This window comes from Heptranchias perlo, chromosome 1 (assembly GCF_035084215.1).
Source record: "Heptranchias perlo isolate sHepPer1 chromosome 1, sHepPer1.hap1, whole genome shotgun sequence".
Lineage (NCBI taxonomy): Eukaryota > Metazoa > Chordata > Chondrichthyes > Hexanchiformes > Hexanchidae > Heptranchias > Heptranchias perlo.
Genome location: NC_090325.1, coordinates 162902357 through 162927259, shown reverse-complemented (window position 1 = coordinate 162927259; position 24903 = coordinate 162902357). Strand labels below are relative to the sequence as shown.

Below are 24903 nucleotides of genomic sequence, written 5' to 3'. Positions count from 1 at the left end.
TTTTTTCCTTCAGTCAGGCTACAAAAGTACTTCAAAGTATATTTTGTTCCTGTTCAAAAACCTGCAAGTGGTTTTCTGAGTAGAATACTTTGCAGTTACCAGAAATAACACGGTGCTCATGCCACAACGTATCCCCATTTTATCTAGAGATTCGCAGTAATGTGCTAATGACATACTAATAATGCTTAATAGTCTAGAGGGAGGATTTATTGGAAGACTCTGAGCCCTGTCATCAGTTACTGATAAGTGGAAAGTCAGCCCATTTAACTCTTAATGGCTCACTTGTATGTTTGCTGCCCAAACTGCAATAGAGCTGTGCAGACCAGGAAGGGGGTCTTGGGTTTGATACCCAGTCAGTGCTGAGTTAGCTGATCTTACCAAGAATGGTATTAGGGGTGCTATAATTATGTGCAATGGGCTAGGGAGGGGGGTGTGGAAATATTCCTGCTTCTGATTGCTGTTAAATGACTCCTGTCAAAATGTGCATGTGTTTAGACATCAGATGAGAACAGGATCAGGCTTGCCCCTGTGCCTTCAGTGTTTATGGTCTGCTTACATACATGAAGAATGGCGACTTGGGCAAGATACTGGTGTCCATGGCACTGTACTCTGACATGAACTTTAAGGATTTGGAGGGCAGAACAAAGTGTCAGCATAACCTGAGTAAAATTTCACCCCAAAAGTACAACTGATACAAATGAAGATTAGTTCAAAAACCAGTAAAGGTTACTTTTGCAATGTGCTGTTGGCTGACCTTAGCTGGAGCTGCAGTGTTGATGCTACTGTTGGCCTCAGTTGCTTTAGGTTTGGATAGGGAAAAGTTGGCTAGGGTTTTTTATGCAATGACTACTGTTGAAAGTATGCATATTAAGTGTGGAGATTGGGTAAGGACAGCATTTGTTGTAGCTGTGTTGCCCCTGCACAGTTGAGTGGGCTGCCGACATGCACCGTGTAGCCTCGCAATTGAGAACAACATTTGATGAATTGTACCCCAACATGTGTCACTAAAAAGGATATAGAGGCATTGGAGAAGGTGCAAGAAAGATTCACAAGGTTGATACCAGAACGGAGAGGATATTCTTATCAGGAAAGACTAAAACAGGCAGGGGTTATTTTCTCTAGAAAAGAGAAGGCTGAGGGGTGACCTGAAAGAGGTCTTTAAGATAATGAAAGGGTTTGATAGGGTGGACGTAGAGAAAATGTTTCCACTTGTGGGGGAGTCCAAAACTAGAGGCCATCAACATAAGATAGTCACCAATAAATCCAATAGGGAATTCAGGAGAAACATCTTTGCCCAAGGAGTGGTAAGAATGTGGAACGCGCTACCACAAGGCGTAGTTGAGGCAAATAACATAGATTCATTTAAGGGGAAGCTAGATAAGCACACAAAGGAAAAAGGAATCGAAGGGTATGCTGATAGGGTTAGATGAAGTAGGGAGGGAGGAGGCTTGTGCGGAACATAGACCAGTTGGACCAAACGGCCTGTTTCTGTGCTGTAGACTCTAACAGTCTTCATAAGAAAGGGGGTAATGGCAGAAAATTAGAGTAGGGAAAGTCAGTGTAACTCCACGGTAGTTATTTTTGCCTTTTTTTCCCCCTCTGTTCTGAAACTCAGGCCAGTGAATACACTGACTCTCACAGGACAGTTCAGCTTTGCAGAAATTCATTCCTGGGTTGTATTTTGTCTACCCGAAGTACCAGATAAAGTTCCAGTGGGTGACAGCGTCACATTTTACTTTCAGAACACATTCCTGGATACACAGTTGGAATGTTCCTACAAGTAAGAGAGATTACTACACTGGCTGGATATCATTGTCGATTCGTTCGTTGATTAGTAATCTAGACATTGAATGTTTTAATAATTCTAGATAAGCCAACCTTTTATTAGTGACGTAAGCCTTAATTCGCTATTATGGTCTATATTAAACTCTTCAAAAATAGCTTGGTCAGAAAGGTATCATCAATTACGTAACCTAGCATGGCATTGTCTTATAATATTGAAGAGCACCTATACAAAATATACTAATTGTTTAGAACTATCTTAGGCTAGAGTTATACGGCAGTGAGTGCAAGCTCAAACTAGTGTGGAACAACATGCTGGAAGAGGTTTCATACTTCAGTGTGCTTAATATTCTGCTGAGTTATGCTGCCACTTTTGCATTGGTGTGCACCAAAAGCCACTTTTAGGATCAGTGCGAAAGTGGCAGTATCACTGCACCCTTTTTATAATTAATCAAATATCCGACTAATCTCAACATCCCTGTGACAAACAAGAGGCTTTTTTTTATTCCTTCATGGAATGTGGGCGTTGCTGGCAAGGCCAGCATTTATTGCCCATCCCTAATTGCCCTTGAGAAGGTGGTGGTGAGCCGCCTTCTTGAACTGCTGCAGTCCATGAGGTGAAGGTTCTCCCACAATGCTGTTAGGAAGGGAGTTCCAGGATTTTGATCCAGCGACGATGAAGGAACGGCGATATATTTCCAAGTCGGGATGGTGTGTGACTTGGAGGGGAACATGCAGGTGGTGTTGTTCCCATGTGCCTGCTGCCCTTGTCCTTCTAGGTGGTAGAGGTCGCAGGTTTGGGAGGTTCTGTCGAAGCAGCCTTGGCGAGTTGCTGCAGTGCATCCTGTGGATGGTACGTACTGCAGCCACTGTGCATCAGTGGTGAAGGGAGTGAATGTTTAGGGTGGTGGATGGGGTGCCAATCAAGCGGGCTGCCTTGTCCTGGATGGTGTCGAGCTTCTTGAGTGTTGTTGGAGCTACACTCATCCAGGCAAGTGGAGAGTATTCCACCACACTTCTGACTTGTGCCTTGTAGATGGTGGAAAGGCTCTGGAGAGTCAGGAGGTGAATCACTCGCCGCAGAATACCCAGCCTCTGACCTGCTTTTGTAGCCACAGTATTTATGTGGCTGGTCCAGTTAAGTTTCTGGTCAAGGGTGACACCCAGGATGTTGATCCCCTGGGATTCGGCAGTGGAAATGCCGTTGAATGTCCAGGGGAGGTGGTTAGACACTCGTTGGAGATGGTCTGGCGCGAATGTTACTTGCCACTTATCAACTGGATGTTGTCCAGGTCTTGCTGCATGCGGGCACGGACTGCTTCATTATCTGAGGGGTTGCGAATGGAACTGAACACTGTGCAATAATCAGCGAACATCCCCATTTCTGACCTTATGATGGAGGGAAGGTCATTGATGAAGCAGCTGAAGATGGTGGGGCCTTGGACACTGCCCTGAGGAACTCCTGCAGCAATCTCCTGGGGCTGAGATCTTGGCCTCCAACAACCACTACCATCTTCCTTTGTGCTAGGTATGACTCCAGCCACTGGAGATTTTTCCCCCTGATTCTCATTGACTTCAATTTTACTAGGGCTCCTTGGTGCCACATTCGGTCAAATGCTGCCTTGATGTCAAGGGCAGGTACTCTCACCTCACCTCTGGAATTCAGCTGTTTTGTCCATGTAGTCCTGTGTTGTAGCTTCACCAGGTTGGCACCTCATTTTAAGGTATGCCTGGTGCTGCTCCTGGCATGCTTTTCTACACTCCAATACAATTCAGTATTGTAGTAGAAGTTCCACACAGGAAGAACCAGATCAACATGACATAATTTAAACAGCAAAAACAAAGTATAATTCTCCGGGTCAGAGATCAGTGATTTCAATCTGGATACTTTTAGCAGCTTTTCCTGTTACTCTGCCAGTCCTGGATGAGCCAAAATTTCCTCCAGTTAAACGTGGGAAGACCGAAGCCAGTGTCTTCGGCCTTCGCAACAAACTCCATTCTCTAGCGATCGATTCCATCCTCCTCCCTGGCCACACTCTCAGGCTGAACTGGACCGTTCGCAATCTCGACGTCCTATTTGACCCTGAGCTGAGCTTCTGAACACACATCCTCTCCATTACAGGGATATAGTGTATATAAACAATGCCATGTACAGTGAGGTACTTGATTAATTTATTTACTTTTTCTGTCACCAACACAATTTGGACTTAGCTATATTTGTAAATTGTTTGTTTGTACATCTGCTTTCAATCTTCTGACATATAAAACATTTATTATCTTTGTCTATGAGCAGCCCTAGGGGGAAATGAACTGGGCCAAGAAAAAGTGTTTTATTTATTAAATCATTATCAACTTGTTGCAGAATAATAACCTTGTTCTGAGTTATTCTGTTTTCTTTAATAGATTTACTTTTGAGGATTATTTAATTACTGTACTTTGAATTTGATTTTAGAAAAGGTGAAGGAACTTTTAAATCTGACAACATCTCTACCATTTCCATACTGAAAGATATATTAACAAAAGAAGCTACAAAAAGAAAAATCAATCTCAACATCTCATATGGTGAGAACCAACCCACAATTTAATTTAGTGTCTTTTTCAGGTCCTAAAATTCCATTATTTATGAACTGTTTTTCCTAAGAGGTATGTGTCTTCCTTTTAAAGATGTTAATGAAGAATCAGTAAACTACACGTTAAAATTGATCCATCCCAAATTGGAACATCAGTTGCTGTTGGCCAAGAAAGTCCAGCTGATTGATGCTTTGAAGGTAATTTGCACAGATATTGTAACAAACAAGCTGAGAAAGTCATTTCATAAGTGAGTCTCTTGAGCAGACACACCCTTTAGCCTTCTCTCGCTCTCGCTCTCACACATACACAGGCACACAAATAAAACAGATAAGTCTAGAAGTAGTGTGCTGCAGCAGTCTTTTCAAATGTAGTGCCAGGGTTGTTAGACATTGGGTTGTATTGAACGCTTCCAATAGAAAATCATTTTTGATATGTAGAAACTTCATTTTTATCAATTTAAAAAAAGAAAGCAAAATAAATTGAGTTGTAAAAGCAGATTAGATTAAGTTAACTTTAGATTAAGTTAACTTAGCTCTGCTAAGCTCCCCATTTAAAAAAAAAGTTGCCATATTGTGCAAGAGCCTACCTTCTGTAATCGAGTGCAGTTGCCCCTTTAATTTAAAAAAAAATTCGTTCATGGAATGTGGGTGTCGCTGGCGAGGCCAGCATTTATTACCCATCCCCAATTGCCCTTGAGAAGGTGGTGGTGAGCCGCTGCCTTGAACCGCTGCAGTCTGTGTGGCGAAGGTTCTCCCACAGTGCCGTTAGATAGGGAGTTCCAGGATTTTGATCCAGCGACGATGAAGGAATGGCGATATATTTCCAAGTCGGGATGGTGTGTGACTTGGAGGGGAACGTGCAGATGGTGGTGTTCCCATGTGCCTGCTGCCCTTGTCCTTCTAGGTGGTAGAGGTTGCGGGTTTGGGAGGTGCTGTCGAAGAAGCCTTGTACACTTTCTGGAAACTAGTGTAGTGCTTAAGGTTGCTGTGTGTCCTGGAATGAGACACTAATCTCCCAGGCACTGCTTCTAACAGCCCGGGAGAACTGCCCCATTTTAACTTTGCGCCTCACAGCCCCCACCACTCCATGACGTCACCCCCCCCTGCCAGTACAGAGAGTGGCACTTGCTCAAGAATATTGTTATTTCAGTAATAGCATTGCTATCTTCTGGATGCTTGGATTAGCAAGTTTGGCAGGTTTATATTGGGATTACCACCGTCTACTTTTCGGGTGCCAGCTGCGTAAACTAACACTGAAACTAATAAAAACACCCTTAATATACTAGAGGGATAAGCTTTGATGGGTTGAATGACCTTTTCTCATTCTTGACTTTCCTTATGTTTTTTTCTGTTCTCTTTGCCCCTCTTGCGCACTTCTCTCCTGTCTCCTACACTTCCTGTCACACATTTATGCCATCTTTCATTTCTCCCCTCTCTGGTACTTTGCCCCCACAAATTCCTACTATTTTACCCTTTTACTATTTCTCGGCTTTCCTACTCTACTACCACCATCCCAGACTTGAATCCTTCTTGAATAAGCCCATAACTACCCTTTGCGCCTCTATCCGCATTCTCCGAAGGGCCCATCGAGCTACTCATAGAATCTTACAGCACAGAAGGAGGTCATTCAGCTCACCACGCCTTTGCCGGCTCTTTGAAAGAGCTATCCAATTAGTCCCACTCCCCACTTGTTTCCATAGCCCTGCAAACTTTTCCTTTTGAAGTATATATCTAATTCCCTTTTGACAGTTACTATTGAATCTGCTTCCACCACCCTTTCAGACAGTGCAATCCAGATCGTAACAACTTGCTGCATTAAAAAAATACTCTTCCTCTCCCCTCAGGTTCTTTTGCCATCCTTATGAGCGGAACCCCAACTGCCCCATCCCGCTCCCTCCAACCTTTCTGTCCGTGCACCCACTGGGGACTAATCTTGCCAACCTCTTTCCCGGCCCGCTCACTCCTCCCACTGCTGACCCCATGGACTCACCCAGCAGATCAACAATCACTGCCCCTCTCTGCATCTTCCTTTAGAACAGCAAGGCCCTCGGGCCAGCTACAGTTTCATCCAGCCGCATGTGCGTTCTTAAGGTTGTCATGTGTCCTGGAATGGAACACAAATCTCCCAGACACTTGCTTCTGACAGCCTGGAGAACGGCCCCATTTCAATTTTGCACCTCGCAGCCCCCACCACTCCATGACCCTTTGCCAGTACAGAAAGCTGGCACTTGCTTAGGAGTGACTAATAACAGGACCGGCTGGCGGATGGGAGAGAGCGAGACAGAGCGGGGAGAGGTGTGGGCTGGAAGAAGTTGAGTAAGGGACAGAAGATTGGGACTTGAGAGGTCGGGAGATTGGGATTGGGACTCGGGGGTGGTCAGGGGATTGAGGCAGGGGGAGAGAGGGAAACTGGGCTGGGGGTTGGGGTGATTGGAGCTTGGGTGAGGTGGGAGAGGGAAACTGGGTGTTGAGGAGATTGGGGGTGGGGAAAGAGAGGAATGAGGTGGGCTGGGATGGGCTTGGGGCCCAGCAATTCCTGCAGTGTCAAAAGCAGCAGCAGCAACATGGTGAGTGGATGCGGTGCCAAGAGAGGAGCAGCCAGTAAACGGGTGAGTGGGGACTTTACAGCAGGTAAATAGTTAAAGATTGTTTCCACTGGTGGGCGAATGAGGAACAAGGGGACAGAGACTGATGATTCTCACTGCGCGTGGGGAGCATCACAAGCTCCAATACATGGAGGAGGTGAGATGCAGTAGGGCCGAGAATGGGCCGGCGGTAGCGCACAGTAGTGCTGTGGAGCTGGAAGGAGCACTCCTTGCTTCCCATTGCTCCACAGAAGGTAACGTTAAAAAAAAGCTTTCCTTGCCATTTCTTCAATAACCTCCAGCAGTCCCTTTTAAAGGTCCACTATTGGGGCCACTGTAGAACTGGGAAAAAGTAGTCTGAGCTTGCACGGCGCATGCTCCACCTAGTTTTTCATGCATTTTGCAGAAGGGTCCTGAAACGCGAGCACATCCAAAACGTGGCTGCCAGATCCTAACTCGCACCAAGTCCCACTCACTCATCACCCCTGCGCTGACCTACATTGGCCTCCAGTCCACCAACACCTCAAATGTAAAATTCTCACTCTTGTTCAAATCCATTCATGGCCTTCACCCTCCCTTTCTCTGTAACCTATTCCGAGAACTCTGGCCTCTTATGTATCTTGCACTCCCTTCGCCCCACCATTGCCGGCTGTGCTTTTAGCCTTCTAGGCCCTAAGCTCTGGAATTCCTTCCCTAATACACTCTGCATCTCTACCTGTCTCTCCTCCTTTAAGACCCTCCTTAAAACCTTCTTCCTTTAGTCACCCCTCCTCATATCTCCTTTGGCTCAGTGTCAATTTTTGTCTGCGCTTCTGTGAAGCACCTTGGGATGTTTTCTTATATTAAAGGCATCATATAAATACAAGTTATTGTTATATTTATAGCAATAGTAGAATGAAATTAAGTGTAATGATCAGGTGACCATTTTCATTGCAGGAGCTACAAGTGTATGAAGGGAATGTGGATTTCCTAATACCTGAATACCGCTGCATTTTAGAGGAAGCTGATAATCTGCTGGCAGAGTATAAGAAACAGCCTGCTCACTTGGAGAGGTTGTATGGTAAGTACTGAAAATGAAGTGAAGGAATACTATGAATAATTGAAAACATACAGTTATGCTGTTTGATGTCTCTTCCAAGTGCACATTACACAGCACAACCTGTGACCTTTTCCATTACTTTCAGTTCCTCCGCTCCCTCTAAATCCAGCCGTGCTTTCCAAGCTTCAGTATGGCTTGCACAGTTAATACTTTTGAAATTATTCTTAATGGGATTGTATGTTCCAGCTGAAACATTCTCTGGTGCATCAGAGAAGCTTAAAGCTCCTATAGCAGCAAACCTGCACACCAGATTATCTCCTTTGCTCCTAAAGGTGGCGTCACTGGTGGGGTATTGTTCCACAGGTGAGGGTCATCCTCCAGTACCTCTAAACATTAAATAATTATTAAATCTTTGAAAATTGTACTTATACTACATTCACCACAGTTTGTTTCCCAGAGGTACAGCAATTGTAGTGAAAATTTGAGTGACTGTGGAGGAGTGAAATGAGTTTTTAAAAAAAACATAGAGTAATAATCATGGGAGATTTCAACTACCCCCAAATAAACTGGCAAGAATAGATAGGGAATGGAGTTTTTACAGTGCGTACATGACTCCTTTCTTACCCAGTATGTGAGAAGCCCAATGAGATGAATCACTGCCAGATCTAGTAATGGGAAATGAACCGGAGCAGATAAGTAAGCGTAGGGGAATATCTAGGCAATTGCGATCATAATCGAATAAGGTTTAAAAAATCATGATTGTTTTACGTATGTCTTTCTCAAAGACCAAAGTAATAGATTGGGAGGAAAAAAGCTAATTTTGAGGGGATGAGAATGGAACTAGGGAAGGTAAACTGGGGAAAAAAAATTGAGACAGAGAGATGGAACAGCAGTGGGAAATATTTAAAACGGTGATCAATAGAGTTCAGGAGAAATATATACCTCTAATAATGAAATATCATGGGTATATCATAGAATCATAGGAGTTACAACATGGAAACAGGCCCTTCGGCCCAACATGTCCATGTCGCCCAGTTTATACCACTAAGCTAGTCCCAATTGCCTGCACTTGGCCCATATCCCTCTATACCCATCTTACCCATGTAACTGTCCAAATGCTTTTTAAAAGACAAAATTGTACCCGCCTCTACTACGGCCTCTGGCAGCTCGTTCCAGACACTCACCACCCTTTGAGTGAAAAAATTGCCCCTCTGGACCCTTTTGTATCTCTCCCCTCTCACCTTAAATCTATGCCCCCTCGTTATAGACTCCCCCACCTTTGGGAAAAGATTTTGACTATCTACCTTATCTATGCCCCTCATTATTTTATAGACTTCTATAAGATCACCCCTTAACCTCCTACTCTCCAGGGAAAAAAGTCCCAGTCTGTCTAACCTCTCCCGATAAGTCAAACCATCAAGTCCCGGTAGCATCCTCGTAAATCTTTTCTGCACACTTTCTAGTTTAATAATATCCTTTCTATAATAGGGTGACCAGAACTGTACACAGTATTCCAAGTGTGGCCTCACCAATGCCCTGTACAACTTCAACAAGACATCCCAACTCCTGCATTCAATGTTCTGACCAATGAAACCAAGCAAGCCGAATGCCTTCTTCACCACCCTATCCACCTGTGACTCCACTTTCAAGGAGCTATGAACCTGTACTCCTAGATCTCTTTGTTCTATAACTCTCCCCAACGCCCTACCATTAACGGAGTAGGTCCTGGCCCGATTCGATCTACCAAAATGCATCACCTCACATTTATCTAAATTAAACTCCATCTGCCATTCATCGGCCCACTGGCCCAATTTATCAAGATCCCGTTGCAATCCTAGATAACCTTCTTCACTGTCCACAATGCCACCAATCTTGGTGTCATCTGCAAACTTACTAACCATGCCTCCTAAATTCTCATCCAAATCATTAATATAAATAACAAATAACAGTGGACCCAGCACCGATCCCTGAGGCACACCGCTGGACACAGGCATCCAGTTTGAAAAACAACCCTCTACAACCACCCTCTGTCTTCTGTCGTCAAGCCAATTTTGTATCCAATTGGCTACCTCAACTTGGATCCCATGAGATTTAACCTTCTGTAACAACCTACCATGCGGTACCTTGTCAAAGGCTTTGCTAAAGTCCATGTAGACCACGTCTACTGCACAGCCCTCATCGATCTTCTTGGTTACCCCTTCAAAAAACTCAATCAAATTCGTGAGACATGATTTTCCTCTCACAAAACCATGCTGACTGTTCCTAATTAGTCCCTGCCTCTCCAAATGCCTGTAGATCCTGTCCCTCAGAATACCCTCTAACAACTTACCCACTACAGATGTCAGGCTCACCGGTCTGTAGTTCCCAGGCTTTTCCCTGCCGCCCTTCTTAAACAAAGGCACAACATTTGCTACCCTCCAATCTTCAGGCACCTCACCTGTAGCGGTGGATGATTGAAATATCTCTGCTAGGGGACCCGCAATTTCCTCCCTAACCTCCCATAACGTCCTGGGATACATTTCATCAGGTCCCGGAGATTTATCTACCTTGATGCGCGTTAAGACTTCCAGCACCTCCCTCTCTGTAATATGTACACTCCTCAAGACATCACTATTTATTTCCCCAAGTTCCCTAACATCCATGCCTTTCTCAACCGTAAATACCGATGTGAAATATTCATTTAGGATCTCTCCCATCTCTTGTGGTTCCGCACATAGATGACCTTGTTGATCCTTCAGAGGCCCTACTTTCTCCCTAGTTACTCTTTTGCCCTTTATGTATTTGTAGAAGCTCTTTGGATTCACCTTTGCCTTATCTGCCAAAGCAATCTCATGTCCCCTTTTTGCCCTCCTGATTTCTCTCTTAACTCTACTCCGGCAATCTCTATACTCTTCAAGGGATCCACTTGATCCCAGCTGCCTATGCATGTCATATGCCGCCTCCTTCTTTTTGACCAGGGCCTCAATCTCCCGAGTCATCCAAGGTTCCCTACTTCTACCAGCCTTGCCCTTCACTTTATAAGGAATGTGCTTACCCTGAACCCTGGTTAACACACTCTTGAAAGCCTCCCACTTACCAGACGTCCCTTTGCCTGCCAACAGACTCTCCCAATCAACTTCTGAAAGTTCCTGTCTAATACCATCAAAATTGGCCTTTCCCCAATTTAGAATTTTAACTTTTGGGCCAGACCTATCCTTCTCCATAGCTATCTTAAAACTAATGGAATTATGATCACTGGTCCCAAAGTGATCCCTCACTAACACTTCTGTCACTTGCCCTTCCTTATTTCCCAAGGGGAGATCAAGTTTTGCCCCCTCTCTAGTCGGGCCATCCACATACTGAATGAGAAATTCCTCCTGAATACACTCAACAAATTTCTCTCCATCCAAGCCCCTAATGCTATGGCTGTCCCAGTCAATGTTGGGAAAGTTAAAGTCCCCTACTATTACCACCCTATTTTTCTTGCAGCTGTCTGTAATCTCCTTACATATTTGCTCCTCAATTTCCCGTTGACTATTTGGGGGTCTGTAGTACAATCCTATCAAAGTGATCTCTCCCTTCTTATTTTTCAGTTCTACCCATATAGACTCAGTGGGCGAACCCTCGGATATATCCCCTCTCACTACTGCCGTGATGTTCTCCCTAATCAAGAACGCAACTCCCCCTCCTCTCTTACCTCCTGCTCTATCTTTCCTATAGCATCTGTACCCTGGAACATTGAGCTGCCAGTCCTGCCCCTTCCTTAGCCATGTTTCAGTAATAGCTATAACATCCCAGTCCCATGTACCCATCCATGCCCTGAGTTCATCTGCCTTGCCCATCAGACTTCTTGCATTGAAATAAATGCAGTTTAATCTAGACTTCCCTTGGTCTTTGCCCTGCTTTCTCAGACCATCTGTCCGGTCATGTTCTGTGCACTCTCCCTTACTGCCTTTTGTTTCTGTCACCACTTTATTTCCCACTGACTTCCTGCATCGGTTCCCATCCCCCTGCCACATTAGTTTAAACCCTCCCCAACAGCACTAGCAAACACTCCCCCTAGGACATTGGTTCCAGTCCTGCCCAGATGCAGACCATCCAATTTGTACTGGTCCCACCTCCCCCAGAACCGGTTCCAATGGCCCAGGAATTTGAATCCCTCCCTCTTGCACCATCTCTCCAGCCACGTATTCATCCTAGCTATCCTGTCATTCCTACTCTGACTAGCCCGTGGCACTGGTAGCAATCCTGAGATTACTACCTTTGAGGTCCTACTCTTTAGTTTAACTCCTAACTCCCTAAATTCCGCTTGTAGGACCTCATCCTGTTTTTTACCTATATCGTTGGTGCCTATATGCACCACGACAACTGGCTGTTCACCCTCCCCCTCCAGAATGTCCTGCAGCCACTCCGAGACATCCTTGACCCTTGCACCAGGGAGGCAACATACCATCCTGGAGTCTCGGTTGCGTCCGCAGAAACGCCTGTCTATTCCCCTTACAATCGAGTCCCCTATCACTATAGCTCTGCCACTCTTTTTCCTGCCCTCCTGTGCAGCAGAGCCAGCCACGGTGCCATGAACCTGGCCACTGCCACCTTCCCCTGGTGAGCCATCTCCCCCAACAGTATCCAAAACGGTATACCTGTTTTGGAGGGAGATGACCGCAGGGGACCCCTGCACTGCCTTCCTACTCTTCCTCTGTCTGTTGGTCACCCATTCACTATCTCCCTCAGTAATTTTTATCTGCGGTGTGACCAACTCACTGAACGTGCTATCCACGACTTTCTCAGCATCGCGGATGCTCCAAAGTGAGTCCATCCGCAGCTCCAGAGCCGTCAAGCAGTCAAACAGTAGCTGCAGCTGGACACACTTCCCGCAGGTGAAGGAATCAGGGATACAGGAAGGATCCCTGAATTCCCACATCCCACAAGAGGAACATGACACGGCTGTGGGATCTCCTGCCATGACTTAACCCTTAAGTTAGCTATGATGTCAAGAGAAAAAAAAGGAAAGAAAAACTACTTACCACTCCCTTTAAGGAGTTTACTCCTTTAAATTGTTCTTAATTTAGAGAATGTTAACTACACTAGGGACCTGATTCACTAAAAAAAACGCTACTTCCTATAAGACCTGCAGACCTTCCCTTTCTTTTTACTTTAGTTACTGTAGATAAGTAGAAATACTCACCTGAACCTACTCACCAATCAGGTGCCTCTCCTGTGTCGCGTCCCGATCTGATTCCTGACGTCACTTCGAACTCGGTCGCAGCTCCCTCTGCTCCTCTCAGCGCTCTGGAATCCCGCCTTTTATCGGACGCTCCCTCCGCTCGGCTCGGCTCCTCTCAGCTGTTCTCAGCGCTCTGAAATCCCGCCTTTTATCGGACGCTCCCTCCGCTCCGCTCGGCTCCTCTCAGAGATAAGGGTAAAATTGATACTAAAGAAAAAGGCAATAAAAGAGAGGATGACAAGAGGTTGGGAAGGATGTCAGAAAAAAATTAAAAAACAAAAAGGAAGCACAAAATTAAATTATTAAGAAATAGTAAAGTATTCTACGGACACATAAATAACTAAAGAAAGATAGGGAGAGGGCCACTAAGGGATGCACAAGATAAACTCACAGGTAATGACAGTGAAATGGCAGAAATATTGAATAGTCTCAATATTTACCAGGGAGACTAACAAAGTGGATATGACATTAGAAGAAGAGATCAAAAAAGGTATAAAGACATTTAAGACAGAAAAGGGGGAAATAATTGATTAACCGATCAAACTTAGAGAGGATAAAACCCCATGTCCGGATGGATTTCATCCGTGCACATTAAAAGAATTTAGAGAAGAGATAGCCGAGGCACTATTACATATATAAAAATTCATTAAAAAAAGGAATAGTGTCAGAGGACTGGCAGATAGCTAATATGATTCCTATATTTAAAAGGGGAGATAGAACAAGTCCAGGGAACAAAAGACCAATTAGCTTAACGTCGGTAGTAGGAAAGATGCTTACTCAAAGGAATCCTTACTCAAAGGTGTAATAGAAAAATCAGCACTGATTTCAGAAGGGAATGTTATGCTTGACCAACCTCCATTGAGTTCTTTGAAGAAGTAACACAAAGAATAGACAAGGCTAATGCAGTAGATGTAATATATTTGGATTTTCAAAAGGCCTTCAAAAAGATACTCGTAGACTCATGACTTAGGTTAGAGCATGCGGAGTCAGTGGATAGGTAGCAGAATGGATAGCAAGCTGGCTACAAAACTGAAAACAAAGTAGGGGTTAAGGGTAGCTACTCAGACTGGCAGAAGCTGGGAAGTGGTATTCCACAAGGATTGGTGCTAGGACCACTGTTGTTCACAATTTACATTTAACGATTTGGACTTTGAAATCAGAAGTGCAATTTCAAAATTAGCAGACGGCACCAAATTGGGGGATATAGTTAATACTGAGAAGGACTGCGACAAAATACAGGAAGACGTTAATAAACTTGCAGAATGGGCATATAATTGGCAAATGAATTTCAATATAGATCAGTGTGAGGTGCTACATTTTGGTAGGAAGAATAAGGAGGCCACATACTGCTTTGAAAATAAGAATCTAAATGGAGTAGAGAAGGAGGGGAAATCTGTGGGTACAGATACTCAAATCATTAAAAGTAGTGACGCAGGTTAATGAGGCCATTTTTAAAAAGTAAACAAAGTACTGGGGTTCACTTCTAGAGGAATAGAATTGAAAAGCAGGGAAGTTATGTTAAACTTGTATAGAACCGTGAATGGACCACACTTGAAGTACTGTGAACAGTTCTGGTCTCCATTTTATGAAAAAGATGATGCCAGAAATGAGAGGTTATACCTATCAGGAAAGATTGGACAGGCTGGGGTTCTTTTCTCTAGAAAAGAGAAGACTGAGGGGTGACCTGATAGAGGTCTTTAAGATTATGAGAGGGTTTGATAGGATAGACGTAGAAAAGATGTTTTCAATTGCAGGGGAGACCAGAGCTAGGGGCCATAAATATAAGATGGTCACTAATAAATTCAATAGGGAATTCAGGAGAAATGTCTTTGCCCAAAGAGTGGTAAGAATGTGGAATGCCCGGACAAGGAGTAGTTGAGGCAAAAAGCATAGATGCATTTGAGGGGAAGCTAGATAAGCGCATGATAGAGAAACGAACAGAAGGATATGCTGACAGGGTGAGATGAAGTCGGGAGGGAGGGGGCTCATATGGAGCATAAACACCGGCACAGACCAGTTGGGCCGAATGGCCTGCTTCTGTGCTGTAGATTCGATGTCATGGATACCCAGTTTTATCCACTTCTGAGAAAGACATGATAACTTATACCAGTTATCATAGTAGGTACAGCGTAGAAGGAGGCCATTCGGCTTATCGTGCCTTTGCCGGCTCTTTGAAAGAGCTCTCCAATTAGTCTCATTCCCCATCTCTTTCCCCATAGCCCTGTAAATTTTTTCCCTTCAAGTATTTATCTAATTCCCTTTTGAAATTACTATTGAATCCACTTCCACCACCCTTTTAGGCAGTGCATTCCAGATTATTACAGCTCGCTGCATTTTTTTAAAAAATGTTTCTTCATGTCATCTCTGGCTCTTTTGCCGATCACCATAAATCTGTGTCCTCTGCTTACTGACCCGTCTGCCACTGGAAACAGTTTCTCCTTTATTTACTCTGTCAAAACCGTTCATGATTTTGAACATTTCTGTCAAATCTCCCCTTAGCCTTCTCTGTTCTAAGGAGAACAACCCCAGCTTCTCCACATAACTGGTACCATTCCAATAAACCTCTTCTGCACCCTCTGACATCTTTCCTAAAGTGTGGTGCCCAGAAATGAACACAATACCTAACCAGTGTTTTATGAAGGTTTAGCATAACTTCCTTGCTTTTGTGCTCTATGCCTCTATTAATAAAGCCCAGGATCCAATAAGCTTTTTTAACAGCCTTCTCAACTTGTCCTGCCACTTTCAAATATTTGTGTATGTGCACTGCCAAGTCACTCTGATCCTGCACCCCCTTTAAAATTTCACCATTTAGTTTATATTGCCTCTCCTCATTCTTCCCACCAAAATGTATCACTTCACACTTCTCTGTGATAAATTTATCTGCCATATGTCTGCCCATTTCACCAGTCTGTCTATGTCCTCCTGACGACGTCTGTTACTATCCTCCACATTGTTTACTACATTTCTGAATTTCGTGTCCTCTACAGACTTTGAAATTATACCTTCTATACCCAAAAACAGCAGTGGTCCTAGTACCGACCCCTGGGGAACACCACTATGTACTGCCCGCACCCCCCCCCACAAAAGTCTGAAAAACAACTGTTAACCACTACTCTGTGCTTTCTATCCCTTAGCCAATTTTGTATCCATGCTGTCACTGTTCCTTTTAATCCAATGGGCTTTAATTTTGCTAACGAGTGTATTACATGGTACTTTATCAAATGCCTTTTGATAATCCATATACACAACACCAACCACACAACCCTCATCAACCCTCTCCATTACTTCATGAAAGAACTCAATTGTTAGTCAAACATGATTTTCCTTTAACAAATCCTTGCTGAATTTCATTTATTAGCCTATATTTTTCCAAGTGCCAATTAATTGAGACCCGAATTGTTATCTCTCAAAGTTTCCCCACCACCGACGTTAGGCTGACTGGCCTGTAATTGCTGGTTTATTGCTGTTTCCTTTTTTGAATGGGGTTCTTTGAGCCAGGTCTCTGTTATTGTCAATATATCATAGTCCCATGTGACGATCTAAGCTTGCAGCTCACCAACCTTATTTACCACACTACGTGCATTTACACACATGCACACTAAACTCATCTTAGATTGCCTTGCATTTGCCCCCTGATCCCTATTTCTGAACTCTTTTTTTACTCTAGTGCTACTTGTCCCTCCCAGACTTCTGTGCACCTTGTTTCTCCTCTCTACCCATCCCCCCACCATGAGTAGAAAATACAGCTTAATCTGCCTTGTGACAGGAGTAAACTGGATAATCACCATTCTCTCTTGTGTATGCTGTTTATACATCCAGTAGTAAAGTAATTTTAATTTTAAAATAACTTAGTTAATTTTTTTTATTCCTCCATTTCCTTACCTTTCATTTCCTCCTCTCCTAAAGCTTGTGGCTGGGGTACAGTTCCACAGGAATCACAGGACCTCTGTAGTACTTCATTAAACTGGACATTCTTCATGTATGAGCTCAGACAATTTGTATCAATAGTCAATTGTAAACAATTTTACAACACCAAGTTATAGTCCAGCAATTTTATTTTAAATTCACAAGCTTTCGGAGGCTACCTCCTTCCTCAGGTGAACGATGTGGAAATGAGGAAGGAGGTAGCCTCCGAAAGCTTGTGAATTTAAAATAAAATTGCTGGACTATAACTTGGTGTTGTAAAATTGTTTACAATTGTCAACCCCAGTCCATCACCGGCATCTCCACATTATCAATAGTCAGTTTGACTATGGAAGGCATCACAACTGAACCTGATTGTAGCCTCAGCTTACATCCACACACACCCATTTATAATAGGGGTCACTGAATAATGATGAGGAGCAGGAACCTTGGTCAATTATTTTCAACCAACATCACTAAAAAGATTATCAGGTCATTATCACATTGCTGTTTTTGGGAACTTGCTGTATGCAAATTGGCTGCCATGTTACCTACATTACAACACTTCAGAAGTACTTCATTGGCTGTAAAGCACTTTGAGACGTCCTGAGATCGTGAAAGACGCTATATATTGAGGCCAATTGTCATGACACACTACTACCCCATTGAGATCAGTTAATTTAGTAGAGACAGTGTGGCCTTCCTGATCTAAATAGATCACCACCACACCAAGTAGTTTATTTACTCTTTCAGCCATCAGAGGAGCCACTATTAGACACTTTAAATTCCCTGCCTTCTGTCATCTGAGGAAATTTAAATAGAAATGGAGATAGAATAAAAACAGAAATATTGTGCAATTCTACTTCCATTTGTTAAAGCGTAAGAGAAATGTGTAGCACTTGAACAATGAAGTGTGAGTTGCATCTTTATATTCATACTAATTCTCTCTTTATCTTCATATAGGCATGATAACGGACCTCTTCATAGATAAATTCAAATTCAAAGGCACCAATGTGAAAACCAAGGTTCCTCTTTTGCTGGAGATTTTAGATAATTATGACCCTAAAAGTCTAGTGGCATTCTTTGATTCAGCCTAGAGAAACGACTCAAAGCCTATTGAAAAGCAAATGTAAAGTTCATGACCATGGCCATTTCATAATAGTGAACTACTATAATTGGAAGCGGTTCATCAGTAATGGAACAGGCATTCAATCTTATTGATGGAGAATGAACAGGGACTGATCATGTTACTGTAAAGGTATTTAAGGGATCAATTTCTCTCAATCGTCTGGCGGAAGATCTGTGGAAACCCCAGAGAAATGTTATAAACAGTTTTTACGCTGTTTCTCTAGGTTTCCATGAATCTTCCCCCAAAATTATGGCGAATGAGTGGGAGAACCCTTGTGGAAATTCATCCCTCAGCATCTTGCAAAATACGCAAAGTGTGATATAATCTGATGTAAATATGAGCTTGTATTTTTTTTTGAAATGGTAGTTGTGAGAGATTTTCAAAATCCCTTTTTTCAGAGTTTGAGAGTGATGGGTAAAGGCACCAATCTTTTGGGGTTACCCAGAACGGATGTTCCCCTGCCCCCATACACGCACCTTGAATGTAGATTGGTGGGCTCAGGCTACACCTATTTATTTGGACTTTTGAGAAATCTGCATTCTAAGTCCAAGCATTAAATTTGAAATATTCCTTGGGAGAATCCAGCAAGGCTAAGTGTGAGATTCAGTTTGATTTCAAGAATGAGTTATGTCAGTCTTTATCCCACCTGGTTTTTCATAATTTACTTATTTACATATGTGTTTGCAACTTGAATTAAAAGTATATTGTTTGTCTTTTTCCTCCTTTTTCCTTGAAATGTGGTAATAATAGGCACACTGTGATTTTCCTAATCTCCCTCTGGAGCAGTACTATTGCTTACACCTGTCATCTCTCCAAATGTAAAAAATCTTTGAAATAGACCAGTGGCCCATATACTTTGTATGCTAACATGTCAACCCCTGGACTCTTACAAGTGTATTTGTGATCTGTGAGAGCTAACATGTACACTGTTTTGAGACATACTAAATTTTTGACATACTTATTAATATCACATACATATGCAATAATCTTGTCAATATTGTAATATTTGTAGGGATATATTGAATCGTACTATTTCCTGTATGCATTGTTACTACAGCAACATTAGTTATTGCAAATCTTTTCAATGTTAAAGTAAATTCCTCTCAAAGTTTCTGTTAAATTACCAACACTGAAATCTTACACATTCTTCAGTATATGAAGTTACCTGGTAACAGTGGTGGCCGTCTTTTGGGACAAATCTATCATAGCCTCTTAGATTACATTACATGTAGGCAGTTGTTTGCTGAACTATTTTTAAACTATTGTTCCTTTATTCCACTACTTAGTCATTGATGCAGTGATTGTGTCTGTTGTAAATAGGATTGATTGTAAATATGGTAGTGTTGAAAATGTCATTGTATTTCAATTTAATATTATTCATCAGATCTCCTTTACAGAATTTTCTTTGGTTTGACCACACCTTTCTGTTGAAAACCTGACATAAAAATTGACGTAAGAGCACAAGAAAATATGGTTCAGGAAAATGCCATTTGATCGAATTGCATCACCAAATTACTGCAAATGCCCTATCTATTGCTATGACCTGGCAGCGAAAAGGCTATTTGTAAAGATGATCATTTTAACCACATGGGTTTGCTTCTGTCCATACAGTCCAGGGTTTGAGTGGAGTGTCCAGAATTTTCTAGAGTATAAACAGGATATTGAAAATAAACCATTTTTTCACTTCTTGTCACGGGATATAGAAGTATTAGTTATTAAGGTTTTCAAATTAACATCACCATCGTCAAATAACACACCACTGTCTAGACTCTACTGTGAAGAAAGACCAGGTAATTTAGATCTATGGAACTGTAACCCAATCAGCTCCATCAGGAAAAAGCAGGACACAACTTTATCACTTGTGTATTAGATGGTCAATACTGTTGACGCATGGAATATCCTTGTATCTGACAGCCAAGTACCCCAACTAGATGCTTAATGGGACTTTCTTTTCTTAATGACATCTAGATTTGAATGATAAAGTAGTTTGATATTTATCAATACCATTAAGAAATTTTTAAAAAAGAAAGCGACCCCGATGAGCCGAATAGCTGCCTTCTGTGCTGTAAGATTCTATGGTGATCTTTGTCAACTTAATAATGTATACCAGAATTTAGTCCTTCTGCAATTCAGAAAATACATAGCCTGCTGAAGGATGGGTGTTTTATAATGTTCTCTGTTAAATGAGGGGCCTTGAAGATGGTGCAGTATGTCACAGAGCATTATAGTGAGGGGTTATTTATGACACTTTTGGTATCTGCATACATACAATAGCAGTTCAGTCATTTTGTAGTTCACAAATCTACCACATGGTGGGCATTATCCCCAAATGTCAGGTATAAGGGGGTTTTGGACAGTTTCAACAAAAACAATCTGCTTAACAAACTTCAGTAGATCACACAATACTTATGGATGAGGGAGGCCATTTGGCCCATCTTAATTCATCCATCCAGAGCAACCTTACATTCCCCTTATTGCTGTATCTAATTGTTTCTTCAATGATTCCAGAATTTTCGCCTCACCACTTTGCCCAAAAGTCCATTCCTAATGATGACTGCGTGAAGAACTACTTCCTAAAGTTATCTTTTACTAGATTAAATTTGTACCCCTTCTCCTATTTCCACGGTTTCATTTAAAGTAATATTCCGTGCACATTTTGGATGCTGTTCTGGACCGGAGTCCATTACTTCTATTTTTTTTTTCTTTCAGACCTTCTCCTCTTCCTGTCATCCAGCTATGAATCCTTTTCATTTCTCTCTCTCTCTCTCTCTCTCTCGTGTTTTGTTCCCCAACCCATCACAATTCCTCAACCTCCCTACTCTCCTGTCACGGTCCCAGGCTGGAATCCCACTTATTGTGGTTAATTGTATTGAGATCCTGGCTTTGACTGAAATTTACTTGGCTTACGGGTGGTAACACCGTGCCCCTTATTGAAGCCTTCCAACACAACTGTACTTCCCTACCTGCCCCACCCAAACCACTGTGGTGGCAGTCAGGCCGTTATCACCAAGTCACACCATGGTCATCTTGCCCCCTATTTTTCTGACATTTTTGAGCACCTCACCTTGTTCCATCCCTCTTGCCTCTCTAATATTCTCATCTGCTGCCCTCCCCCTAGCTCCAGCCCAAGTTTCTCCCCAAGATATTCTCCCTACTTTCCACCTATAGCCTCTGCAATGAACGATGACTCATCATCAGTGATTTCAGTCTCCATCTCAGCTCTCCTTGCTGCCCTCATGCACTCCCTAAACCTCTCCTTCCATATTTAACTCTGCTATTAATAATTCATGGCCACCCCCTCGATTTTGCCATCCCCTATGGTCTCTACTCCTGTGGTCTCAAAAACTGACATGGCCGTCTCCGAATACTTTACCTCTCCACCATCTCTCTTGATCCCTGCCCTGCCCCTGTAATGGCAGACATCCATTCTTGGATGAGTCATAATTTCCTCCCACGAAACAATAGAAAGACTGAAGTCATTGTCCTCAGCCCCTACTACAAACTCTGCATCCTCTCCACCGACTCCATCTTACCTCCCCAATCTCTGATTTACATTGAACCACTATTTGCAACCTCGACATCCTATTCGACCCTGAACTGAGCTTCTAATCCCATATCCTCTCCATCACAAAAACTGTCCACTTCCACCTTCATAGTTTTGGTTTCCTCAGCCCATCTGTCACTGAAAAGCTCATTCGTCCCTTTGTCACCTCCAGACTCGACTATTCCAATGCTCTTCTGACTGGCTTCCCATCTTCTACCCTCTATCAACGTCTGCTTGTCTAAAACTCTGCTGCCTTCTCCCACACCATGTCCTGCTCAACCGTCACCTCTGTCCTCGCCTACCTTCACTGATTGTCAGTTGACCAACACCTCCAGTTTAAAATTCTCACCCTTATGTTTAAATCTCTTTATGGCCTCCTCCCTCCTTCCGTAACCTCCTCCAGCACTACAAATCCCCCAAGCTATGTGTTTCTCTGATTCTAGCCTCTTGTGCATCCCTCTCTCTTCACCCCACCATTGCTGATCATGCCTTCAGCCACCTAGGCCTGCCTTCTGGAAATTCCCTCTCTAAACTCCACTGCTCCTTCGGTACCCAACTTAAAATTCACCTCCTAATACCACCACCTTTGGCTTGCTATTCACTTTTTGCTTTGTGCATCCGTGAAGCAGCTTAGGGTTTTTTTCTACATTAAAGGCATTTATATAATACAAGTTGTTGTAACCTTTTCTAAACCATACACCCCTCTAACATCTCCTTTCCAGGCTAAAAAGTGTAAGTTTCTCCAGTCTTCCTTTATAACTCGAGACTTGATGCTAGGAATCAGCTTTGTGGTCAGTACCTCCAGCCCTTGAATGTCTCCTTTGATTTTTGGCATGACACAGTACTCTAGGTGTAATCTGACCAAAGCACTGTGTAGTTTGATTATGACTTTTTGTGATTATTTAAGGTGATTGGCAAAAGAACCAAAGGCGGCATGAGGAAACACTTTTTTACGCAGCGAGCAGTTATGATCTGGAATGCGCTGCCTAAAAGGGTGATGGAAGCAGTTTCAGTCGTGGCTTTCAAAAAGGAATTGGATAAATACTTGAAGGGAGAAAATTTACAGGGCTACAAGGAAAGAGCGAGGGAATGGGACCAACTGAATTGCTCTTACAAAGAGCCAGCACGAGCTCGATAGACCAAAGGGCCTTCTGCGCTGTAACCGTTCTATGATTCTATGACTTCCTCTGACTTGTATTCTACTGTTTTGGCTATGTAGTTAAACATTCTGTTGGCTTTGTTGATCGCTGCTGTGCATTGGTTGCACATAAGGCATTAAGACTCCTAGATCTTTTTCAATTTCATCTTAAGGTATTTCAACAGCAGACCATGCAGTATGAATGTTGCCCATTTTTCCTTCCTATGCGCAATACTTTACACTTTTTTATTCGTTCATGGGATGTGGGTGTCGCTGGTGAGGCCAGCATTTATGACCCATCCCCAATTGCCCTTGAGAAGGTGGTGGTGAGCTGCTGCCTTGAACCGCTGCTGTCTGTGTGGTGAAGGTTCTCCCACAGTATTGTTAGGAAGGGAATTCCAGGATTTTGACCCAGTGACGATGAAGGAACGGCAATATATTTCCAAGTCGGGATGGTGTTTGACTTGGAGGGGAGTGTGCAGGTGGTGGTGTTCCCATGTGCCTGCTGCTCTTGTCCTTCTAGGTGGTAGAGGTCGCGGGTTTGGGAGGTGCTGTCGAAGAAGCCTTGGCGAGTTGTTGCATTGCATCCTGTGGAAGGTGCACACTGCAGCCACAGTGCGCCGGTGGTGAAGGGAGTGAATGTTTAGGGTGGTGGATGGGGTGCCAATCAAGCGGGCTGCTTTGTCTTGGATTGTGTCGAGCTTCTTGAGTGTTGTTGGAGCTGCACTCGTCCAGGCAAGTGGCGAGTATTCCATCACACTCCTGACATGTGCCTTGTAGATGGTGGAAAGGCCTTGGGGAGTCAGAAGGTGAGTCACTCGCCACAGAATACCCTGACGCTGACCTGCTCTTGTAGCCACAGTATTTATATGGCTGGTCCAGTTAAGTTTCTGGTCAATGGTGACCCCCAGGATGTTGATGGTGGGGGATTCGGCGATGGTAATGCCGTTGAATGTCAAAGGGAGGTGGTTAGACTCTCTCTTGTTGGAGATGGTCATTGCCTGGCACTTGTCTGGCGCAAATGTTACTTGCCACTTATCAGCCCAAGCCTGGATGTTGTCCAGGTCTTGCTGCATGCGGGCTCAGACTGCTTCGTTATTTGAGGGGTTGCGAATGGAACTGAACACTGTACAATCATCAGCGAACATCCCCATTTCTGACCTTATGATGGAGGAAAGGTCATTGATGAAGCAGCTGAAGATGGTTGAGCCGAGGACAATGCCCTGAGGAACTCCTGCAGCAATGTCCTGGGGCTGAGATGATTGGCCTCCAACAACCATTACCATCTTCCTTTGTGCTAGGTGTGACTCCAGCCACTGGAGAGTTTTGCCCCTGATTCCCATTGACTTCAATTTTACTAGGGCTCCTTGGTGCCACACTTGGTTAAATGCTGCCTTGATGTCAAGGGCAGTCACTCTCACCTTACCTCTGGAATTCAACTCTTTTGTCCATGTTTGGACCAAGGCTGTGATGAGGTCTGGAGCCGAGTGGTCTTGGCGGAACCCAAACTGAGCATCGGTGAGCAGGTTATTGGTGAGTAAGTGCAGCTTGATAGCATTGTCGATGACGCCTTCCATCACTTTGCTGATGATTGAGACTAGACTGATGGGGCGGTAATTGGCTGGATTGGATTTGTCCTGCTTTTTGTGGACAGGACATACCTGGGCAATTTTCCACATTGTCGGTTAGATGCCAGTGTTGTAGCTGTACTGGAACAGTTTGGCTGGAGGCGCGGCTAGTTCTGGAGCACAGGTCTTCAGCACTACAGCCAGGAAGTTTTCCCTTGACTGCATTAAATTGCATCTGCCATTGTTTGTCCCACTCATATAGTTTGTTTTAATTCATTCGAGTGACTCACCTCCTGACTCCCCAAAGCCTTTCCACCATCTACAAGGCACAAGTCAGGAGTGTGATGGAATACTCTCCACTTGCCTGGATGAGTGCAGCTCCAAAAACACTCAAGAAGCTCGACACCATCCAAGATAAAGCAGCCCGCTTGATTGGCAC

At 43.5% G+C, this 24903-nt stretch overlaps 1 protein-coding gene across 4 annotated transcripts in view; it reads left to right on the top strand.

The window, feature by feature from the left end:
* Positions 1 to 19902, top strand: part of bbs7 (Bardet-Biedl syndrome 7) — a 67758-nt gene extending 47856 nt beyond the window's left edge. For all 4 annotated transcript variants that reach the window (XM_067993149.1, XM_067993158.1, XM_067993141.1 and 1 more), the window contains 5 exons: positions 1616 to 1780; positions 4235 to 4344; positions 4447 to 4550; positions 7874 to 7997; positions 18049 to 19902. In XM_067993149.1, the coding sequence (XP_067849250.1) occupies positions 1616 to 1780; positions 4235 to 4344; positions 4447 to 4550; positions 7874 to 7997; positions 18049 to 18182 (637 nt within the window). In that variant the 3' untranslated portion in view covers positions 18183 to 19902. The remainder of the gene's footprint in view (positions 1 to 1615; positions 1781 to 4234; positions 4345 to 4446; positions 4551 to 7873; positions 7998 to 18048) is intronic.
* Positions 19903 to 24903: the final 5001 nt, after the last annotated feature.